This window comes from Panthera pardus, unplaced genomic scaffold (genome assembly GCF_024362965.1).
Source record: "Panthera pardus isolate Hobbes unplaced genomic scaffold, ASM2436296v1 HiC_scaffold_11, whole genome shotgun sequence".
NCBI classification, from domain to species: Eukaryota; Metazoa; Chordata; class Mammalia; order Carnivora; family Felidae; genus Panthera; species Panthera pardus.
In genome coordinates, this window is record NW_026526666.1 from 64,240,894 (window position 1) to 64,266,395 (window position 25,502).

The following is a 25,502-nucleotide window of genomic DNA, read 5'->3' on the forward strand; positions in this document are numbered from 1 at the left end:
AATAAATAAAACATTAAAAAAAAAAAAGAAAAGAAAAACCTAAGTAAACTCTACCGCCAATGTAGGGCTTGAATTCCATGACCCTGAGATCAAGTCACACACTCTGCTAAAACAGCCAGATACCCCACATTATCTTTTCATTTTTGATATCTAGCGTTAGTAATACATAAAACATCTACAGTGTTTTGTAGATGATATTGATATAGGTACTGACAGAAGATTCACCTTAGAAGTAGATAATATAAACTTTTGGTATCAATAAATACAGTACAGTACTATAAATGTATTGTTTTCTATTTATGATTTTTTCTTTTTAAAAAAATATTTATTTATTTTTGGGGAGAGCATGACTGGGGGAGGGGCAGAGGGAGAGGAGAGAATCCCAAGCAGACTGCCTGTCAGAGCACAGAGCCCAATGCGGAGCTCAATCCACAGCAAGATCAGGACCAGAGCCTAGATCAAGAGTCAGATGCTTAACTGATTGAGCCACCTAGGTGCCCCTTCTTTATGATTTTCTTAATAACATTTTCTTTTCTCTAGCTTACTTTAATGTAGAATATAATATATAATATTTAACATACAAAATACATGTTAATCAACTATTATCACTAAGGCTTTTCAGTCAATAGCAAGCTACTAGTAAAGTTCTGGTTGAGTCAAAATTATACATGCGTTTTGACGGGCGGGGGTGTAGTGTGAGTGTCCCTAATCCCTGCATTTTTTCAAGGGTCATCTGTAGGGTACTTCTAATCACCTCTGTGGAAGAGGCTCAACAGAACATTCTCCTCAAACACCTTAGCCCAGCCTTAATCAAACCCTTGCTAATAAGCTAATAACCAAAGCCAACAATGTTCAGAGTAACACTAGTCAACACCCCAAAATCAGATGACCAAGTTTTATACTTGCCTGTCAAATGGAACATCCACAAGAATCCTGGAATTGGTTAAGGAGAGAAGACAATTCTTCTGTAACTTTAAGGAAATAAAGAAAAATAATTTTGAGCAAAGGTATACCCCATTCTAAATAAAGATTCTAGGCATTTACTGAGAGCTCACTGTGTACCTGCCTCTATGTACTTCCAAGTTCATTTAATCTTACCCTGTCACATTTACCTCTGGCCTAAAGAACAATCCTCCCCCTACCTTTTTTTTTTTTTGACAAAGTGGGGTCTTTTCTCCTGAACCCCAATGGCCTGACTATGGGTCAGTCTAAATCAATTACCTGAAGCCTGGGCCATCTACAAATGTCCTTACCAGATCTCTCATAACTATGTGATAGAGTTATACCTGCTACCTAAGACCAGCAGGGATGAAACTGGGCCATTAGAGACAGGAAAGAAAGAGAAAGCTTCATGGGAAAGCTGTAGGAATAGAAAAACATACCATTTCTTTGAAAGGCCATAATAAGTAGGCCTGTATGACTGAAGTAGTTTAAGAGGCAGGGCCAGCAAGCCTGAAATGCCAACAGGAACTGGGCAGTAACAAACAAGTGAAGTGGGCTGAATGTGACAGAGCAGAGCAGTTGTAGGAATTACGGCAAATGAGAATTAATGGCCTCTTATAGGGGCAGTTCTTACTCCAACTGATGCCTTCCATGTAGGAATTAACACCAAACTGTGAAGGAGCTTCCAACTTCTCAACAGAAAGTAGAAATAGATTTTTTTTTTTTAATGAGGAAAAACCACCTTCCTTATTGTATTTTAAAAATTTTACATTTTAAGTACATACTTCAATTAGATTTGACAAATTGATACAGCTGTGTAACCACTACCATCCACCATCACCATAGTTAAAATAAAAAATATTTCCATCACCCCAAAGAGTTGCACTGCATGACCTTCCAGTTAATCTTAACCTCACAGGCTTCAACCCCAGAAAATTACACTGTCCTAAGAGACTAATCTTTTCTCAAGTTTCACATAAATGGAATCATATGGTATCTACTCTTCTGTGTCTGGCTTATTTTGCTCAGTATATGATGTTTTTGAGATTCATCCATATTGCACATGAGTACTTTTTTCCTTTTTATTGCCAAATAGTATCTTTCTATATGACCATACCACAATTTATCTATTCATCTGTTGCTGAGCAACTGAAAAGTTTTCAGTTTTAGGAGATATGTTATGAATAAAGGTATTATGAACATTCATGTAGAAGTCTTTGTATGAATATATGATTTCATTTCTCTAGTAGTGGAATGACTAGGTAGTGTAGAAGGTATATGTCTAACTTTGCAAGCCAACGTCAAACTGGTAATTGCATCATTTTACATTCTTAACATCAATATATGAGAATCTCAGTTGCTCCACACCCCTGCCAACACTTAATTTCAACCAATCTAGTGTGTAGTAGTACTAGGTATGCAGTGGTATCTCAATGTGGTTTTAATAACTAAACACACTGAGCATCTTGTCACATACTCATTTGTCATCTGCATGTATTCTTGGGTAAAGTGCTCAAATCTTTTGCCTTTTAAAAAAACTGGTTTATCTTGTGTTACTAAGAGATTTTTTTTATATTTTCTATAAAAGTCTTTTCTCATATATACAAAATAAACATTTTTCCCAGCCCACAGCTCACCCTTTTCAATTTGTGTATGTGTGTGAGAAGCTTTAATTTTGATGAATTCTAAATTTATTATTTTTCTTTCATGATGTGTGCTTTTTGTATCCTAAGAAAACTGCCTACTTCAAGGTCACAAATATTTTCTCCTATGTTTTCGTCTACAAGTTTTAGGGTTTTACCTTTTATATTTAGATGATTCAATTCAAGTTAACTTTCACATATGATGTTAAGCTTATAACGATGTACTGAAGTGTTAACAGTACATGGGTTTCTGGGTAACTGGTTTTTGAGAAATTTTAAAAATTTGAACCCAACTGCTTATCCAAATTTGCTATTTTTTTCTATAACAAATATAAATTCCTTATTTATTCTCTCTCTCATTCTTTCAGGTAGGATGAAAAATTAAAAGAAAATAATGCTAAAACTAATAATAACTAATACTAATAATTTTTTTCATGTATTTGCCCTGAAGTAAGAAGCACAGTCAAGTATTCAATTCAAATTACCTGCTGGTAATGGGGGAAATTTTTCAGAGCCTTGAAAAGCAGACAGGTGACCTCTGACAACAGACGAACAGGCATCCCCCTGGCCAGGCCCTGGCGTGTTAAGTTGAGGGCGCAAGCACTGGCTGTGAACTGCACTGGCAAATCCAATGGATGATTCCTCATTCCTACAGCCACAAGCTGAAGATGAACTTGTTTTTAGTGGCATATGACAACATTAGCATTCTTTAAACTGTCTTGTTTTTGTGTTAATTGGCAAAAATATCTGTTCATTGGGCCAGAAAGTAACAGATTTTCCCTATCCTCAGCATTTATTATTTTAGGACACCAGCAATACCTTCCAATCCAAATGCAGCCATTAACTAGCTCTGTGACTAAAGGCAAGTCACTTCCTTTCTTTGGACTTCTGTTTCCTCAGTAATTTCATAATCCTTTATCGAACCTCACTCCATACAAAGCATTGTGATAAGCACTACAGGGGACACAAACATGAATCACTTACACCCTAATTCCTTAACATAAAGCCTTGTGAGAAAAATAAGGTATGTAAACAAAGGATACTGTGAGGGCTATCAAAACATGAAACTGGAAAAAAGAAAGTATCATAAAAGAAGTATACATAAAGTGCTGCCTAAGGTCACTGTGGAGGGAGCAATCATTTCTGGTATGGAATCAGAAGACTTCATTCAGAGAGCACATTTAAGCAGGGTTGCAGCTAAGATTTGGACAGAATAAGATGGAGGTAGGGATGAAATGAAGAGGAGATTCCCAAGGAAGAGAAAGGTGATAAGGAAATACACAAAATAAACAAAAGGATGGGATGAATCCGTTAGCGGAGGAGAAAATTTGAATTTAACAGAATTTTGAAAGCATTTGAAAAATGGTAAAGCATAACATTAGAAAGGTAACTGGAAGACAAACTGTGAAAGACCTACAACACTCATGTAAAATGGAGGTGCCATTCTAACCTTAGACCACCCCTGCTCTAACATTTAAGGACAAAGCAATCTGTTTTGTCTATCCAACAGGGATAATAATCATCCCTATCTACCTCAGAAACTAGTCTGCTGATACTTGCATGAACCATGATTTTAAGAGACCAGAGCCCCTCACTCTGACAGCTGCATGAAGTAATGGAGCCTAGAGACAGACACAGACCTGGGACACATTCTACTAGAGAAAAAAAATGACTGTTGTCTATATTGCTAAACTGCTCCTAGGATTTCATTGGATTGCCATCATCTGCAAATTAAATATGCAGAAATAATAAAAGAAAAACCACGGTTATCAAAAATCATAGAATCTTTGATATGAAATGGACTTTTAGAACACCAAATTCAGTATCATTACAAATGAGAAAAGTCCAGAATTTTTTCTCTTTATACAGTGCTGCTTTTAGGTTATGAACAAATCTAATCTCGCATGAGGCAGAAATATCCATATTTTTAAGGAAATGCAAAGAATTACAAATAATAAAGACAGTGACTTTAAGACTCTTCATTTCCATGTTACATTTCACTCTAAATAACTGCAGTTTTCTTTCCCAAACCACTTAATACTTCCAGTAACATTTAAAATAAATTCATTCTGTAGGGGCGCCTGGGCAGCTCAGTCAGTTAAGCGTCCAACTTTGGCTCAGGTCATGATCTCACGGATCATGAGTTTGAGCCCCACATCGGGCTCTCCACTCTTAGCACAGAGCCCGCTTCAGATCCTCTGTCTTCCTCTCTCTCTCAAAAATAATAAACATATGGGGCGCCTGGGTGGCTCAGTCGGTTGAGCGTCCGACTTCAGCTCAGGTCACGATCTCGCGGTCCGTGAGTTCGAGCCCCGCGTCGGGCTCTGGGCTGATGGCTTGGAGCCTGAAGCCTGCTTCCGATTCTGTGTCTCCCTCTCTCTCTGACCCTCCCCCGTTCATGGTCTGTCTCTGTCTCAAAAATAAATAAACATTAAAAAATAAAAAATTTTTTAAAAAATAAATAAACATAAAAATAAAAAAAAATTTCATTCTTCTGTAAACCAAAGCCTGGACCTACCAATACTGGTAATTTTACTTTATTCACAAAATACTTTAAATGGTAGATTTGGCCACCTTCAACTATTACATTTTGCTCTGTTCTTGTTGGAGATACTGATGTTTTCTTTTAGAAAACCAGAGGTTAGATTTTAAAGAGTAAACAAATGGGGTGCCTGGGTGGCTCAGTCGGTTAAGTGTCTGACTTTGCCTCAAGTCATGATCTCGCAGTTCGTGAGTTTGAGCCCCGCGTTGGGCTCTGTGCTGACAGCTCAGACTTTGGAGCCTGCTTTGGATTCTGTGTCTCCCTCTGTGTCTGCCCCTCCCCCACTCACACTCTGTCTCTGTCTCTCTCAAAAATAAGTAAACATTTAAAAAACATTTTTTAAATAAAAAACAAAGAGTAACCAAATGAATGAATGAATAAGAAACAACACTTAGGGCAAAGTGACTTTGTGTTTATAAATTATATCTCTTATTGTAGGCAAAATAGTACAGTGCTCCTATAGACCCTTCTCAGGTAAAATCAAAATGCTGGATGATTCTAATTGATTCAGATGCTCAAAATGAGAAATGGTCTAGTAGTTAAGTCTAACATTGTTTTCCTTTCTCTGTGAGGGTACTGTGGCTCACTATAGAATAAGGCATATAAATTATTGCAGTCAGTGTTTTGTGAACAGCTTTAATGAACTAAGTAAAAAGTGGTAACAAAAACTACCTTTCTGAGGTATAGTTACCTTTAAAATCGCAGGCATGGTTACCTGCATTGAAAATGTCTCTGTGAAGAGCCTGTAAAGGGCTTCCTTCATAAAACATGACCTATTCCTGTATTGACTCAATGCTTCTGAAATCTGGCTCATATTGGCTCCTCCAGCAACCTGAAAAACAAAAATATTACCAATAGGTTTCACTACTCAGGTTTTTAAGGGGTTTTGAGTGTTAGAAACAATGACAGGTATTCAATTCAGTGTTCCAGGTGCTTTACAAAGTTACTCTTATTGAATTCTAAGTCTAATAGGTAAACGGTCTCCTCATTCCCATTTTTACAGATGGGGTCAGAGAGATGAAGTATGGTGCTAATTTTAACAAACCAATTCAGTGATGGAGCTAAACTGAAATGCCATCTCCCTACAACTATATTACAGTTAAGACTTAAAAAAAAAAAAAAAAAAAAGACTTCAACTGAATAATGGGTGGCATATAAATTTTTAATCAATAACCATGACTGCATATGTTTTCTAAGTACTCATATAGAATAAATTAGATAATAAGAGAAAGGTAAAAGGCCACATAAAATAACTAAAATGGAAGGGAAAAGGACTTTTTTTGTAGTATTACTTTTTATTTATTAAATATTAACACAATTCTTTCTTGCTACCACCTAAATAATAACTTTTAAAAATCTACATATAGACTTTGGGTCTGGAGGATAACGGTACTCCCCCCCACCATGATCCAAAACATAAAATTAATAAGGAATGCAAATAAAACTAAGTATGACCCAATTTTCAGCATTCCTGGGTAGTGGAGAAGAAAATAAAGGGGAAAATTCAGAATCTTGTAAAATGAAAACAATCCCCTCTCCACTCTACCATGACCAGTAATATCATTATCACTGAAGAAACCTCACATCACTGATTGACATCACTAATGGACAATGCTTCTGAAGTAGGAACTATGTCCATTAAATACCAAAAAATAAAAAATTCAAACCAATTCCATATATAGCTATTTATAAGAAATTTCTAAGCAGTAGATCTACACATTTCATCTGAGAAAAATTCTTCCTATAAACCAACAACAAATCAGAAGAAAATTTTAACACAGCACTAATCTAATTAAATATTCTCCGTAAGCATTTGGGGATGTGAAAAAATACCCTCAATGAAAAGATGAGACAATGGTTGATTAAACTCAGAAAGAAAAAGACAAAATCATATCAAATATAAAAACTAAGTTACAAGGCACCCAAGGAAGGGTGGATTTGAATAAACATTTAGTAATGGAAAGAAATGCAAGAAAACAAAATTTTTTAAAAAGAAAGAAGTACAGGGGTTCCTGGGTGGCTCAGTTGGTTAAGGGTCCAGCTCTTGACTTCGGCTCAAGTCATGTTCTCACGGTGCATGGGTTCAAGCACCACATTGTACTCTGCTGGTGGTACAGAGCCTACTTGGGAGTCTTTCTCTCCCTCTCTTCTGCCCCTCGTCCACCCTCTGCTCATGTGCTCTGTCTCTCTCTCTCTCTCTCAAAATAAATAAATAAACTTAAAACAAAAAGAAAGAAAAAAGTACAAATGGTCTAAGATTGAGTGTTGTTATGGAAAAAAGACAAAGAAGATCCAAGATGTATATATTTGAAGGTCCTTAGGGGAAAACAAACTAATATTTAAAACTATTATCTAGAAAAACTTTCCAGAAATAATTTTTAAAAAGACTTAAATCAATACATTGAAAGGATCCACCCAGTACCAGGGACAACTAACTGAGATCGTCTGAGATATATCAGAGTACAAAGATTAAATTTAAAGATAAGGAAAAAAACAATCTGCAGGGCTTCCACATAAAAAGATCAAATAAATAACACAGAGAATTAGACTGTCATGGAACTTAAAAAGCAACATACAAAGCAAGTCAACAGTGGAGAATTTTCAAGAAACCAGGAAAGAAAAGGGTAAAAAAGGAGTTTGTATCCAGCCAAGCTATACTTCAAATATCAAGGTTATAAAAATATAAAATACTGAATAATAAGAACTCAGAGAATAGGACACAAATCTCCTTCCTGGAAAATCTGCTAGAGAGTAAGTTTCATACAGTAACCAAGAGATGACGGAGGTAACTCTAGCAAATGGACAGATGGTGAACATTTAACATATTTAATCATAGATTTGTGTCCCCACATAGTCAACAAGTACATTGGGAAATTATGTGTCTGATATGACTATGTCAGAACCCAGGAGTTTATCAAAGGCTTGCAATTTCCCAGAGAAGCCTTAGACAGGAAATTGTGATTCGTTTCCATCTATTTCAGCTCTTAGCACAGTAACAGCTGTCCACCCCCACCCATCAGCCCCCAGAAATACATCCAGGGCAGCATGCACTTGGCTTGTGGGAGCCAAGAAAGGAAAAAGGATCATGACTCCCAATTATCAGGGATATGTGTTCTGATCACAGAATGCTGCTTCTGAGAACAGCGTACAGGACGCAGGTGAGAAGCCACTATTGCTGCACCTCTCCCTCCAACCAAACTGACTTCCAGGGAAATTAAAGGGCCAGTGTCCTTTATATCCCCCTTGTCTTCCTTTGACTCTTTTTCTAATTTGGGAAGCCAGACATTAAAGACTAAAACATTCAAAACAAATGCATATACAGAGAAAATTCCAAAGTGACTGCACAGACCCAAGAAAGATTCAGAGAAGACCTAAAAAGACCTTTAAGTTTATACTTCAGGTTGATATCTGGCACAGGTCAAAACAAAACAACAACAAACACAGTAACAAAACAGCCAACCCTAGGGAAAGGAGACAATCTAATTTCTAGAGCTACCATATGATAAGTTTCAAATGTCCAGTTTTTAACAAGAAAAAAAATCACAAGGCATACAAACAATTAAGGAAGTATGGCTCACTTGAAAGAAAAAGGAATCAACAGAAACTGTCCCTGTAAAAAAAAAAAACAGATGGCAAATCTACTAGGAAAGACTTCTAGACAACTGTCTTGCAGATGTTCAAAGAACTAAAGGAAGATATACATAAAGTCAAGGAAATGATGCATGAGCAAAAGAGAAAAAAATCAATACAGACAGAAATCATAAAAAAGAAAAAGAAGGGGTACATGGGTGACTCAGTCAGTTAAGCATCCAACATCAGCTCAGGTCATGATCTTACGGCTTGTGGGTTCAAGCCCCGCGTCAGGCTCTCTGCTGACAGATCAGAGCTTGGAGCCTGCTTTGGATTCTGTGTTTCCCTCTCTCTCTGTCCCTAACCTGCTCACACTCTCTCTCTCTCTCAAAAATAAGCAAATATTTAAAAAATTTTTTTTAAAAAAAGGAAAGGGGCGCCTGGGTGGCTCAGTCGGTTGAGTGTCCGACTTCAGCTCAGGTCACGATCTCACGGTCCGTGAGTTCGAGCCCCACGTCGGGCTCTGGGCTGATGGCCCAGAGCCTGGAGCCTGCTTCCGATTCTGTGTCTCCCTCTCTCTCTGCTCCTCTCCCGTTCATGCTCTGTCTCTGTCTCAAAAATAAATAAACGTTAAATAAATAAATAAATAAATAAACAAACAAACAGGAAAAAGAAAAGAAATTCTTGAGCTGAAAAGTACAATAACTGAAACGAAAACTTCACTACAGGGATTCAAAGGCAGATTTCACCAGACAGAAGAATCAACCAATTCGAAAGCAGGACAACAGAAATGACTGAGTCAGAGGAACAAAAAGCAAAAAGATGAAAATAAAAATGTGAAGAGACCCTCAGGAACCTATGAAATACCAAGGAGCAGACCAAACTACACATTGTGGGCATCCCAGAAGAAGACAGAGAGAGGGGCTGAGAGAATATCTGAAGAAAATATGACTGAAAAATTCCCAAATTTGATTAAAGACATTAATATAAATATCCTAGGAAATCTAAAGTAAGATGAACTCAAGAATACTCACACCAAGACACATTATAATCAAATTTTTGAAGGCTAAAGACAAAGAAAATCTTGCAAGCAGCAAGAGAAGCAAAGCATCATACATAAGGGATCCCTGATGAGATTATCTGCAGATTTCTCATCAGAAACTTTAAAGGGCAGAAGACAGTGGGAAAACAGATATGTTTGAATTGTTAAAAGAAAAAAAAAACCTGTTAACCAAGAATCCTATATCCAGCAAAACTGTCCTTCAAATGTAAGGGAGAAATCAAGACATTCCCAGATAAAAAAAGTTGAAGAAATTCATTATCACTAAACCTGTCCTGTAAGAAATGCTCAAAGGAGTCCTGCAGAGTAAAATAAAGTAACACCAGACAGTAATAAGCCATCTGAGGTAATAAAGATCTCAACAGAGGTATATACATGGGCCATTTAAAAAACTAGTGATATATTGGGGCACCTGGGTGGCTCAGTCAGTTAAGCGTCCAACGTCGTCTCAGGTCATGATCTCTCTGGTTCGTGAGTTCGAGCCCCACATAAGGCTCTGTGCTGACAGCTCAGAATCTGGAGCCTGTTTTTGATTCTGTGTCTCCCTCCTTCTCTGTCCCTCCCCCACTCGTGTTCTGTCTCTGTCTCAAAAATAAATAAACACTAAAACAAAAACAAAAACAAAACAAAACAAAACTAGTGATATATTAACACTGGTTTGTAGGAGCACCTGGCTGGCTAAGTTGGTACAGTATGTGACTCTTGATCTCAGGGTCATGAGTTCAAGCCCCATGTTGGGTGTAGAGATTACTCAAAAAAAAAAAACAAAAACAAAACAACAAAACTGGTTTGTAACTTTTTGTTTTCTACATGATTTAAGAAACGAATACATTTGCTAAAAAAAAAAATATTACTCTAAAAGCTAGTGTTATTATAACTTGAATTATCAATTTTTATACTGTGGGGCAAAAAAATGCATAATGATATAATTTGGGGATGTCATTGATTAAAAGGTTGAGAATGGAGATGTAAATGAGCAGTATTTTAGGTCACTGAAGTGAAGCTGATACTCAAATTGGAGTATTGTGACTTTAGGATATTAAATGTAATCTCCACGATAACCACAAAGAAAACTGTTACAGAAAATACACAAAAGGAAATGAGAAAGGAGTTTAAACATTTCATTATAAAAAAATCAGCTGAACAAAAGGAAAATAGTAATGCAGGAGATGAGGAACAAAAAAAGCTGCAAAACATATAGAAACCAAAGAGCAAAATGACATAAGTCCCTCCTTATCACTAATTACTTTAAATGTAGATGGATTAAATGCTACAATCAAAAGACAAAGATTGGAAGAATGAATTAAACATATGCTCCAACTATACACTATCTACAAGAGACTCACTTCAGATCCAAAGACATAGCTAGATGGAAAATGAAAGGATGGAAAAAAACATTCCATGAAAATATAACCAAAAGACAGCAGGGGTGACTATACTATTGTCAGACAAAATAGACTTTAAAATCAGAAGAGGTTACAAGAGACAAAGCAAGACATTATATATCAATAAAAGGTACAGTAGAGCAAGAAGATATAATAAGTATACACACTGATGTATCTAATGACAGACTATTAAAACATATGACACATAGGGGCACCTGGATGGCTCAGTCAGTTCAGCGTCCAACTCTTGATTTCAGCTTAAGTCATGATCTCATGATCATGGTGAGATTGAGCCCTGCATCAGGCTCTGCTCTGAGCATGGAACCTGTTTAAGATTCTCTTTCTACTTCTCCCTCTGCCCCTCCCCTTAACCAGCTCATGCTCGCTCTCTCTCTCTCTCTCAAAAAACAAAACCAAAAACATGACACAAAAACTGACAGAATTAAAGGGAGAAACAGACATTTCTACAATAATGGAGACTTCAATAACCCACTCCATAATGGATAGAACCAGACAGAAGTAAGGAAACAAAGGACTTAACACAATAAACCAATTAGATCTAACAGACATATGCAAAACACTCTACCCAACAATACCAGCATCCACAGCCTTTAAGGTGCACGTGGGACTTTTCCAGGATAGACCATGTGTCAGAGCAGAAATTAGGTCTCTACAGATTTTTAAAAACAGATATCATACAAAGTGTCTTTTCTGACAACAAGATGAAGTTATAAATAATAGAAGTAAAACCAGAAAATTTACAAATTTATGGAAATTAGATAACACCTCTTAAATAACCAATGGATCAAATCAGAAATCACAGGGAAATTAGAAAATATTTAAAGGCAAATAAAAACAAAAACACAGAATACTAAACCTGGTAGGACCCAGGGAAAGCAGTGTTAAGAGGGAAATTTATAGCTATAAATGTTTACATTAAGAAAACAAGATGGGGTGCCTGGATGGCTCAGTCGGTTAAGCGTCAGACTACAGCTCAGGTCATGATCACACAATTCATGAGTTTGAGCCCTGCACTGGTCTCTCTGCTGTCGGCACAGAGCCTGCTTCGGATCCTTTGACTCCTCTCTCTCTGCCCTTGCCCTGCTCACTTTCTTTCTCTCTCAAAATAAATATATAAACTTAAAAAAAAAAGAAAAAAGAGAAGAAAACAAGAAGAGGCACCTGGGTGACTTAGTTAAGTGTCTGACTCTTGATTTCAGCTCAGGCCATGACCTTGCAGTTCGTGAGATCAAGTCTTGCATTGTACAGAGCCTGCTTGGAATTCTGTCTCTCCTCTGCTTGCACCTACTCTCTCTCTCTTTCTCTCTTCTTTACTTTTCCCTCTCTTTCAAAATAAATAAACTTAAAAAGAGAGAAGAAAAATAAAAACAAGAAAAAATCAAGTCAACAACTTATCTTTACAACTTAAGGAACAAGAAAAAGAACAAATTAAACCCAAAGCTAGCAGAATGAAGGAAATAATAATGATTATAGCAGAAATAAATGAAATACAGAATAGACAAATAGAATAATTTAGTAAAACCAAAAGTTGGTTCTTTGAACAAATGAAATTAACAAACCACTAACTCCCAGATGGATTAAGAAAAAAAGACAGAACTCAAAATACTAAAATCTGAAATGAATGTGGGAACATTCCTACTAATCACAAAGAAATTTAAAAAAATTTTAAGAATACTATGAACAGTTATGCCCCAACAAATTGAATAACTTAGATGAAATAGACAAGTTTCAAGAAACACAACACTTAACAAGACTAAATCCTGAAGAAATGGAAATTTTAAGAGACCTGTAACTTAGTAAGGACATAGGATCAGTAATTAAAAGATCTCCTCACAAACAGAAGTCCTAGATCTGATGGCTTTGTTAATAAATTCTACCAAACATTTAAGAAGTGATACCTATCCTTCTCAAAGGTTAAAAATTGAAGAAAAACCTTCCTAAGTCATTCTATGAGGCTAGCATTACCCTGATACCAAAACCAGAAAAAGATACAAGAAAACTAAAGATAAATACACTTAAAGAACAGTGATTCAAAATTCAACAAAATATAAGCAAACTACATACAGCAGTGTATGAAATGGATTATATACCATGGCCAAGTGAGATTTATTCCTGGAATGCAAGGATGGCTTAACATATGGAAATTGATTAGTATAACACACATTAACAGAATGAAGGGAAAAAACATAATTATTTCAATTAACATAGAAAAAACACTTGACAACACCCTTTCATGGCAAAAACACTCAATAAACTGGAATTCAAAGTAAATTACCTCAACTTAATAAAAGCCATGTATAAAAAACCTGCAGTGAACATCATATTCAATGGTGGAAGACTGGAAGCATTTATTCTAAAATCAAGAACAGACAAGGATACCTACTTTCATGACTTCTACTGAACATAGTACTGGATGGAAGTCCTAGCTAGAGTAATCAGGCAAGAAAATGAAACAAATGACATCCAAATTGCAAAGGAAAAAGTAAAATTATCTTTGTTTGCAGGTAATATAAACTTATATGCAGAAACCCCTTAAAGATTCCACACACACACAAAAAGCTATTAGCACTAATAAAGGAAACTAAAAAGAATTGCAGGACACAAAGTCAACAAGCAAAAATCAGCCACATTTCTATATAATAACAATGAACAATCTGCAAAGGAAATTATGAAAATAATTCCATTTACAATAATATAATAAAGTACTTAGGAATTAACCCAGGAGGTGACTTATATGGTGAAAACTACAAAACACTACTAAAAGATATTAAAGGCATAAAAACAGACATATATACCAATGGAATAGAATAGAAAGCCCCCAAATAATCCTTAGTATATATGGTCAAATGACTTTTACAAGGATGCCATGATCATTCAACAAGGAAAGCACAATCTTTTCAAGAAATTGTGCTGAGTAAACTGGATATGCATATGCAAAAGACTAAAGTTGGAGGCTCTTACTTTATATATAAAAAAATTAGAATGGATCAAAGACCTAAATGTAAGACCTAAAACTATAAAACTCTTAAAAGGATACACAGGGCAAAAACTTCATGACAATGGATTTGGCAATGACTTATTGCATAGGATACCAAAGACAGGCAACAAAAGAAAAAATATATATATGATATATAAAACCTAAAATTTTTTAGAGTTTTGTGCATCAGAAGATAATATCAATAGTAAAAAGGCAACTCACAAAAAGAAAATATCAGCAAATCATATCTCTGGTAAGGGATTAAGATTCACAATATATTGAGAACTTCTATACTCAATAATGAAAAATAAGTAAACCCACTCAAAAATGGGCAAAGGACTTGAGCAGACCTTTCTCCAAAGAAGACAAACAAATGGCCAATAAGCTCATGAAACATGCTTAATAATCACTCATCAGTAGGGAAATGCAAATCAAAACTTCAAAGAGATACACCTCATACCCACTAGGATCATTACTGTTCAAAAACAGAAAATAGTAAGTGTTGACAAGATGTGGAGAAACTGGAATGTTTACGCATTGTTTGTGGGAATATAAAATTGTACAGCTGCTATGAAAACAGTGTGACAGTTCCTCAACAAATTAAAAACAGAATTACCATATAATCCAGCAATTCTACCTCTGAGTCTGTATCAAAAGAACTGAAAGCAGGGTCTCAAAAAGATATATGAATAGTCTTATTGACAGCAGCATTATTCATAATAGCTGGAAGTAACACGGAACCAACCCAAGGGTCCATCGACAATAAATGGATAAGCAAAATTGGTATATACATAACACACTTAATTCAACCTTAAAAAAGAAAGTAATTCTACAATATGTTACAACAAATGAACCTTGAGGACATTTATGCTAATGAAATAAGCCAATCACAAAAATACTGTATGATTCCACTTATGTACTTAGAAACAGAAAGTAGAATCGGGGTTACCAGGGTCTGGAGAGAGGGGGGAATGAGGAGTTAGTGTTTAATGGGTACATAGTCTTCAGTTTTTCAAGATGAAAATAGCTATGGAAATGGATGGTGGTAATGGTTGCACAACTTTATGAAGGTGTTTAATACCATTGAACTGTACACTTAAATATGGTTAAGATGGTAAATTTTATGTTATGTATGTTTTGTCATCCAAAAAACTTAAAAGAATGGAAATATAGGGGTGTTTGGCTCAGTCAGTAGAGCATGTGCCTCTTGATCTCAGGGTCCTGAGTTTGAGCCCCATATTGGGGGTAAAGATTATTTTTTAAAAAAGAAGAAGAGGGGCGCCTGGGTGGCTCAGTCGGTTGAGCGGCCGACTTCGGCTCAGGTCATGATCTCGCGGTCCGTGAGTTCGAGCCCCGCGTCGGGCTCTGTGCTGACAGCTCAGAGCCTGGAGCCTGTTTCAGATTCTGTGTCTCCCTCTCTCTGACCCTCCCCCGTTCATGCTGTGTCTCTCTCTGTCTCAAAAATAAATAAACGTTAAAAAAAATAAATAAATAAAATAAAATAGAAGAAGAAAAAAGGAATGGAAATATGAACTGACATGGGGTGATTTTCAAGACATATTGTTAAGTAATAAATACAAAGTATATACTACCTATTGTGTAAGAAGAGGAAATAAGAGAACCTAAATACATCTGCTTAGTACCTTGATTAAACTCTCAGTCTGGTGGGGGGGGGTGGGGGAGGAACTGCAAATAAATTTTCAATTCTTTTTAGCAGGCTTGTGTTTCACTATTCTGAAAACTCTTTTACGTGTACTGTAGGATGAAGCAAACGTGCCAATGTTTTGAGAACGAAGGTTCTCACTGTGGAAAAGAGGAAATGCAAGTAAAGAACGCAGAAAGGCAAAGGAGAATGGTGTGAGGATGGACATTTGGAAGTATTACTCTGAAACTTATTTCATATATCTCCTTAGCCTTGTTTCCCAAAAGGGACTTAAAAACAAAAATATGCAGGGGTGCCTGGGTGGCTCAGTTGGTTAAGTGTCTGACTCTTGATTTCAGCTCAGGTCATGATCTCACAGTTCTTGAGTTCAAGTCCCACATTGAGTTCTGCACTGGCAGCATAGAGCCTGCTTGGGATTCTTTCTCTCCCTCTCTCCCTCTCTCTCTGCCCCTCCCGTCCTCTCATTCTCTCTCTCTCAAAATACACATTAAACAACAACAACAACAACAACAAAGATACCCCAACAACTAAGAACATACCTAGTACTCAGATATTGGTTTAATAAAAGGAACCAGGGCTCCTAGTAGAAATGCCAGAAGGGCTAGGAACAGGAAAGTATATGAAGCCTAAAACATCTTCATGTGCTAGAAAGTGAGGAAGTGATCAAAATAACAACAAAGGGGCACCTGGGTGGCTTAGTTGGTTGAATGTCCAACTTGGGCTAAAGTCATGATCTCGCAGATTGTGAGTCTGAGCCCTGCATCTGATTCACTGCTGTCTGCAGAGCCTGCTTCAGATCCTCTGTCCCCCTCCCCCCCTGCTCCTCCTCTGCTCACATTCTCTTTCAAAATAAATAACATTTTAAAAAATAAAATAAAAATCTTAAAAAATAATAATAGTAACAATTATAATAATGGAGACATGTAAATAACACAGGAGCCAGTATGAAGGAGCATCCATTGGCCAATCTGTAACAAACTGGGCATCAAAATAATTAAGGACAGTACTGAATTGTAAACCACTGAAAACAATAAGAATCAGTGAGTTCACATTGAAGTTGGGTTAGACAGACAGATGCAGAAGGCAGGGCTCTTCTTTATGGTAGGAGGACTAGATTTGAAAATCATCACTTTGCAACCATTCCAGTCAAGACTGGTTCAGGTAAGAATCATCAATGGATGCTAAATCCAGATTAGAAAGTTTGATGAGGACGAGGATATTTGCATAGTCTTCAAGTACACATCACTTATTAGTTGCAAGTGAAAAAAATACTATCCATATAGTATAGAAACAATACAATATTATATAGATAGTATTTTATCTATACTGGATATTTTATATAATATCTGGACAATACTTTGAATGTATGATGAAAAGTAACAGGACTAATGAGGCACACTGTGTGCTTCAGGATTGTATTCTTGAGACTGATACAACACGCCTCCCAAGGAATTCTGGCCAAAGATGAAGAACCTAATCATAAGGAAACATTCGACAAATCCAAAATGGAATATTCTTCCAAAAAGCCTACAAAACAAAGCTAGTCTGTATTCTTCAAAAATATCAATGTCACAAAGGACAGGAAGGACTAAGGCACTCTTCCACATTAAAAATGTAAAACAATGGATATATTCTAAAATTTTTAAAAAAGTTTTATGACCATCCAGATCTAAGAGCTGAAAAAGAAACAAAGGATTAACCACATGACCAAGCAGAAGACCAGATAACTGTTGTCTCACCCTCTCTTCTTGGCTTCCTGAAGATGCCTTATAAAACAATCTTCAGAAGGGATCCCCGCCACACCCCACCAGGGGGTTCACAAGGATTTCCTACCAAATGAAGATGTGTGTGGCTCTTAATACTAATAGTGGATGCCCTTTCTGCCTATTTTATTTTTTATTTTTATATTTTAAAATAAGCTCCATGCTCAACATGGGGCTTGAACTCATGACCCGGAGATCAAGAGTTGCACGCTATACAGACTGAGCCAGCCAAGCGCCCCCACTTTCTGCCCATTTTAAAAGAATTAAGTACATGCTGCCCATTCTAATTTGGGGTACAATAAATAACGTATTTGTTGTGTTTAAAGGTCTTTGCTTACATTTGATTTTATTCATGTTAATGCAAGCAAATTTTTGATCAACCTAAATAACAAAGATACTTAGTATACTTTGCATCTGATCTAAAACATATATATTTCCATTAAATAAAGTTTTTCTGAACCATTTAAATTTTAAATTTGCCATACCTTACACTCCACAGAAGGCTGGCTTAAGATCTTTAGAGTTTCTTAGTACTGGGAAGACTGTGGTTTCTCCTCTCCATCCCAACAATATCTAACACCGTATAGAATGCATACTTTAAAGTTTTCAAAATAAACTAAACTTACATGTATACCAGGTAAGTTTACTGAAACACAGCTTCACATTTTCTTTTGGTGTACCCACTTTGACAGTACCTTAACTACATGCATAATCCCTCTGCAGAATATTCCAGCATTTGTCCCATATTATTGCATATACCAAGAGTTTGTACTAAAAAAATTTTTTCCCCTGATAGCTGTGGTCTTTTGATCATTGTGACACTAAATGCTATTAATCTGAAACAGGCCTAAGTATACATTCCCAGTAAACAATTCTCTACACATCTAATCTGAAAGTTCTCACTATTATCTCTAATTCTAGCCTAATTAATTGATGGCTTACACCTTCATTAGACATGCCAGAAAATTAAAAAGACTTCAAAATACAATTGCTATTTTCAAATCAAAAGAATAAAAATATGTAAACAGCTCTCTCCTTTTCTCTGTCATCGTGGGGTATGCGGCTGACTATCTCCCACCATGTCTTCTCATAAGACTTTCAGGACCAAATAATTCCTGGCCAAGAAACAAAAGCAGAAGTGTTCCATTCCCTAGTCGACTCGCAAGAAAACTGGTAATAAAAATCAGGTACCAAAAAAAAAAAAGAAGGTCTAGCTCCAAGAGGAAGCATTGGAGAAGAACCAAGCTGGGTCTACAATGGATTGCACATGAGATGGCACACGTATTTATGTTGCATGAAGGTAATGTGCTCATATCCTATCATTCTGTAAACATCACTTCTACCAGAACAACAGACATGTTTTATAGGTGAAATGATTTTCCTGTCACTGTGCTTCTGCACCAGTAGGCTGGTTCAGTAATAAATGTGAGGCCTTTCGTTTGAGGAAAAAAAGAACAAAAATGTGAAAAAAAACTGGGGTGCCTGGCTGGCTCAGTCAGTGGAGCATGTGTCTCTTAGTCTCCCAGTTGTGAGTTCAATCCCATGGTGGGTGTAGGGCCTACATAATAGATAGATAGATAGACAGACAGACAGACAGATAGATGAAAAACAAGTAATGACTGCAAATCATTTTACTCTCTCAGCCTAGAAAGAATTACGTATGGTATAATTAAAAAGCATTTCAAAACAATGGTTCTGAACCTTGGCCGCACATTAGAAATACCTGGGAGTTTTCAAAATTTTGATGCCCACACCAAGTCCCAGACCAATTAAATCAGAATCTCTGGGAGATAGGACACAGGCATCAGTATATTTTAAAGCTTCCCAAGTGATCACAAAGTACAGCCGAGGTAGAAAACCACTGTTTTAAAAAAGAAATACTTTAGGGGCACGTGGGTGGTTCAATCGGTTAAGCATCAGACTTCTGATTTCAGCTCAGGTCATGATATCACGGTTCATGGGGTTGGGCCCCGCAAGGGGCTCCATGATGGCATTGTGGGAGCCTGCTTAGGATTCTCTCTCTGCCCCTCCTGCACTCTCTCTCAAAATATAAATAAATAAATGAAATATTCTGAAACAAAAATATTTAAATTTGTAGGTTTTTAAATTTTTAATGTTTATTTATTTTAAAATTTTTAAATGTTTATTTATATTTGAGATGGAGAGAGAGACAGTGCATGAGGAGGGGAGGGGCAGAGACAGAGACAGAATCTGAAGCAGGCTCCAGGCTCCAAGCTGTCAGCACAGAGCCCAACGTGGGGCTGAAAGTCACAAGCCATGAGATCATGACCTGAGCTGAAGTCAGATGCTCAACCGACTGAGCCACCCAGGCGCCTCTAACGTTTATTTTTGAGAGAGAGAGAGAGAGAGAGAGAGAGACAGAGAGAGACAGAGAAAAAGTGTGAGCAAAGGAGGGGCAGAAAGAGAGGGAGACACAGAATCCAAAGCAGGCTGCGGGCTCCAAGCTGTCAGCACAGAGCCCAATGCAGGGCTCGAACCCACGAGCCGTGAGATCATGACCTGAGCTGAACCCAGGCACCCCAATGTGTGTTGCTTTAAAAACAGCACCATGAGTGCTTGCTTCAGCAATAAGCTAAAACTAAAACTGAAACAATACAGAAAAGATTAGCACGGCTCCTGTGCAAGGATAACAGGCAAATTCATAAAGTGTTCCGTATTTAAAAAACGAAAAACAAAAAAAACCAGCATCATGATTGGCTATAAACTTACTCTGGCAATGTTCCAAACTTTTTTTCTTAAGACCCTTTTCAAAACTGTTTTCTCTCAAACCTTCAGCAAAAACATTGATCACTGCCTTACTAATTATATTTAGCTGTCAACAGAGGTGAACAGAGCAAGTTTTAGAGTCACAAAGACTTGGATAAAAGTCCTAGCTCTACCGTTTAATAGGTAGTTATAGGATTATGGATAAGAAGTTTAACCTAAGCTTCCACTTCCTCATCTATAAAATGGGAGGATTAAAGAGGAAAACAACATGCACAAAGTGGCATCTGGCATATAGGCGGGAATGCATAAATGGCTATACTTATCATATCAAACTAGATTAGAAGACCTGCACGCCAGGACCATATCTTGCTTTAGGTTGTAATTCCACAACCTACCACATAGTAGCTACACAATCATTTTTGTTACGCTCGCTCCATAAGGATTTTTTATCTGTCTTTGTAACCCTAATACCTAGCACAGATTCTGTTTTACAACAAAAGCCTAATAATGTTCTAAACAAATGAAAACAAACTTATTTCAGATAAAAAACAAACCCTCAAGCCTTGCTTTGCAGTAAAGAAGTCAGAATAACCAGCATCCGTAGCCAACAGTCCCACAAATTGCATCGCAGGCCGCTGCCGTATAAACAGTTCTACAGCTCCATCGGTGATACAACTGCCCCCCGATATATCCAGTGACACAACATTAGGCAGAATATCCTTTTGCTGCAGCAAATGAAAAGCCAGATCTGATTTGAGTTGCCTGTGATCAGAAATATCAAGGTGAAGCAGACATTTAAGTTCTCTAATAACTGCAAGAATCTGTGGTTTGGTCATGGTCAGACACTTTAGATAGTGCATTGTGAGAGATTTGAGTCGATCTTTACAGGCGAGGAGTGCAGAGATGTTAGTGACCATAGTATTGGAGATATCCAAGCTTTCCAGTTTTGGTAACTGAGAAACGTTAGCCAGGTCTTCACTATGAAAACAAACATTGAAAACACTTAAAACGCGAAGACCGGTGAGCTGACCAAAGAACAGTAATCTGGAATCCTGAGGGATGCTCGTTGAGTCCAACAGGAGACACCGAAGGTTTTGCTGGATCCAGCTATTGCTGCAGAGTCCATTTATGATGTCTGGAATTGGGAGGTCAGTGTGCACTGCAGTAGCATCCAGTTCAATGACTTTGTGATGACAGAAGGCTTTTGTGAATGCAGCTGTCGAGATTTTGGCTTTTTGAATATTGACCAGCTTCAGTTTCATTTGGTTGCCTTGGAAAATGCTCGCTGTTCTATCAGTCAGCTTGCCTATAAGAAAACCAGAACCAGCTTGTAATAACAACTAAATCCCATGCCTTTTCCAGAAGCATTGTGGTCAATGAACAATGACAGATGCCAATAATAATAATGACTATATTTACTGCTCATTCTGTGGCAAGAATTGTTCTAACCCCGTTACTGAGATCACCTCATTTATTCTTTATAATAATACTATAATACTATTAATTACTATCTTATAAGATACTAGAGCTTAAAGATGTTAAGTGACTTGCTCAAAGTCAAAATATGTGGTGGAATCAGGAATCAAAACCAGTTTGACTCCAGAGCCCACAGTTTTATCCACAGCAACCGTGCTCACAAAAAATAAAATAAAAATAAAAATAAAAAATAAAATAAAATAAAATAAAATAAAATAAAATAGATAAATAAGTACATATGTGCAATATACAAATAACACTACCAATGATTAGTTTAACTAAATTAATAGATAGCCTTTAACAAGTCACTTACCACTCTAGGCCTCATTTTGCTCATCTATAAAATGAATGGGTTGTACTAGATTTTATTTAGAAGAGATTTACCAAGCATCTTCTGTGTGTGACATTCTATGTTAAGTAATGGTCACACAAGGTAATTAGATACCTGTGACCACAAGGAATTCAGTCTAGGAAGGCACATCAGGTAAACAAATGATTATAATAGTGTATTACACGCAATAGTAAATTGCACCATGTATTAAATTAGTACAGATGAGATTAACTTTGGGAAAAGTTCTTAAGACTAAATATTAGTTTGGGGGTGGGGGCAGAGAGAATGGAAGAACTTATCAAAGACAGGGAGGCAAAGAACAGCAGATTACGTGGAAAGACCCCAAGCAGATTAGCATTACTGGAATACGGTGGTGTAAAAGGGAAGGATGGCTAGAAAGAAAAGTAGAAAGGAAGGTAAAAAGCAGATGCAGCCTGCAGACAAAGTTATGAAACCCAGACTTTTTTTTTATCCTATGCACAATAAGGAACAATTCAATTTTGAAGCAGAAAAATGAATGGTCATTGGGGCACCTGGGTGGCTCAGTCAGTTAAGTGTCCAACTTCAGCTCAGGTCATGATCTCAGAGTTCATGGGTTCAAGTCCCATATCAGGTTCTATGCTGACAGCTCAGAGCCTGGAGCCTGCTTCAGATTCTGTATCTCCCTCCCCGCCCCCCCTCTTGCTCTTGCTCTCGCTCTCTCTCTGCCCCTCCCCCACTCATGTCCTATCTCTTAAAATTAAATAAAAACATTAAAAAATTTAATTAAAAAAATAGTCATAATTATATTTTTAGAAAGACCAATTATGTGACTGTAAAGGAATTAGGATGGTGTCTGATGGAAGATGGGGCAAGAGATTATTGATGCTTCTCATAATGCAAGATAAAAGTTTAAAACAGGGCTGACAGAACATGGTGGCTGAACAGAATGGGGGAAAGAACTGAGAGAAAAAGGTATATAAGCTGATTCCCACCTTTTCAGTTTGAGCTGGGCTGTGCTACCAAGACAGGAGGAAGAAAGTCCCTATACTTCAGATTTTGAGGAAGAATTTAGTACACTGATTCATACATTTATTCAACAAACACTGAATGTTCACTGTATGCAAAGTGCTATGCTTCACAGTGAATGAGACAGACATGGCTTCATATACCATCATGGAGTTTACCTACACTCTAGAGGGAGAATACCAGACAAGCAGAAAATATCTAACATTAAAAATGTAGTAAGTGAGGGGTGCCTGGGTGGCTGAGTTGGTTGAGCTTCTAAGTTGGGTTCAGGTTGTGATCTCATGGTTTGTGAGTTGGAGCCCCACATCAGGCTTACTGCTCTCAGCATGGAGCCCGCTTGGGATCCTTTGTCCCTCCTCTGTCTCTGCCCTCCCTGCTCGCTTGCTCTTTCTCTCTCAAAAAATAAACATTTTTTAAAAATGTATTGAGTGAATTAAAAACAGAACTATGCGGGGCGCCTGGGTGGCTCAGTCGGTTAAACATCCGACTTCAGCTCAGGTCACGATCTCACAGTCCGTGAGTTCGAGCCCCGCGTCAGGCTCTGGGCTGATGCCTCAGAGCCTGGAGCCTGCTTCCGATTCTGTGCCTCCCCCTCTCTCTGCCCCTCCCCTGTTCATGCTCTGTCTCTCTCTGTCCCAAAAATAAATAAACGTTAAAAAAAAAAAAAAAAAAAAAAACCAGAACTATGCTACAATCCAATAATCAGACTATTTGGTATTTATCCAAAGAATACAAAAATACTAATTCAAAGGGATACATACACCCCTATGTTTAAAGAATCATTACATATTAATAGCAAAATTATGGAAACAGCCTAAGTGTCTTACCGATTGATGACTAGATAAAGATACAGGGAGAAAAAAAAAGATGTGGTATGTATATATATAACACACAATGAAATACTACTCAGCCATAAAAAATAATGAAATCTTGGGGCGCCTGGATGGCTCAGTCGGTTAAGCGGCCGACTTCGGCTCAGGTCATGATCTCACGGTCCGTGAGTTCGAGCCCCGCGTCGGGCTCTGTGCTGACAGCTCAGAGCCTGGAGCCTGCTTCAGATTCTGTGTCTCCCTCTCTCTCTGACCCTCCCCTGTTCATGCTCTGTCTCTCTCTCTCTCAAAAATAAATAAACATTAAAAAATTAAAAAAAAAAAATAATGAAATCTTCCCATGTGCAACAACATGGATGGAGCAAGAGGGTATTATGCTAAGGGAAATAAGTCAGTCAGAGAAAGACAAATACCATATGATTTCACTCCTATGTGGAGCTTACAAAACAAAACAAAGTGAAAAAGGGAGAGAGAGAGCCAAACCAAGAAACAGACTCTTAACTACAGAGAACAGACCGATGGTTACCAGATGGGAGGTGGGTGGGAGGATGGGTTAACATAGATGCCGGGGATTAAGAAATACACTTGTTATGAGCACTGGGTGTTGTAGGTTAAGTGCTGAATCACTATATTGTATACCTGAAAGTAATATTACACTGTATGTTAAATAACTCAAATTTAAATTAAAAAATTTTTGAAATGTAGTAAGGGGCACCTGGGTGGCTCAGTGGGTTAAGCATCTGACTCTTGATCTCAGCTCAGGTCGTGATCTTACACTTCGTGAGACTGAGTCCCATTTTGGGCACTCTGCTGACAGCAGAGCCTGCTAGGGATTCTCTCTCTCCCTCTCTCTGCCCCTCTCCTGCTCACGCATGCGCTCTCTCTCCCTCAAAATAAAAAATAAATAAAATAAAATAAAATAAAATAAAATAAAATAAAATAAAATAAAATAAAATAAAATAAAATAAAATAAAATAAAATAAAATAAAATAAAATAAAATAAAATAAAATAAAACAAAACAAAATAAAATAAATGTAGTGAGAGTTCTAAAGGAAACAAACAAGAACATGATAGAGGGGTAAGGAAATGAAGAAGGAAAACAAGAATCCTGTCTCTCTGAGGAGGCTGAGGAGGTGATGTTTAAGCTAAGACCTGAAGGACATGAAAGGTGAAGGTAGTAGTTGTCATTCTAGATGGAAGGAAAAGCTGAAGTCCTGATGTGGGAAACAGGTTGGCTTTTTCTGTGAAATAAGAGCAAACCAGTATGGCTGAAGCACAGTTGATGAGGGGATACCAGCATCTGACAGGTTAGAGACAGAGGCAAAAAGAGTCAATCGTGCAGACCAGGGCAAGAAACTGACTTTTTACCCTAAGTACAAGGAGAAGCCTTTCAAGAGTGACAGAGGTAATGTCCAGATCTGATTAAACTTTAAGAGGACTGTTTGCTGTGTGGCAGAGCTTGCCAAGGGGCAAAAGTAGAAGTGAAGAGAGTGCATATGAGGTCAGAGGAAAGGAAAGAAAAGGTATCTATGATAGGAGGTAAGAGGAAAAGAATGAGATATA

At 37.3% G+C, this 25,502-nt stretch overlaps 1 protein-coding gene and 1 non-coding gene across 2 annotated transcripts in view; one reads left to right on the top strand and one right to left on the bottom strand.

Annotated features, from left to right (window-relative positions):
• Positions 1-25,502, bottom strand: part of ZYG11A (zyg-11 family member A, cell cycle regulator) — a 75,396-nt gene that overhangs the window by 24,340 nt on the left and 25,554 nt on the right. The window contains exons 3-6 of the mRNA XM_019449268.2: positions 20,848-21,599; positions 5,819-5,959; positions 3,071-3,247; positions 907-971 (exon numbers count right to left, since the gene is read on the bottom strand). Of these exons, the coding sequence (XP_019304813.2) occupies positions 907-971; positions 3,071-3,247; positions 5,819-5,959; positions 20,848-21,599 (1,135 nt within the window). The remainder of the gene's footprint in view (positions 1-906; positions 972-3,070; positions 3,248-5,818; positions 5,960-20,847; positions 21,600-25,502) is intronic.
• LOC128775967 (U6 spliceosomal RNA) lies at positions 20,142-20,248 on the top strand. The gene has a single exon (XR_008420945.1). It is a non-coding gene; the product is annotated as a U6 spliceosomal RNA (small nuclear RNA).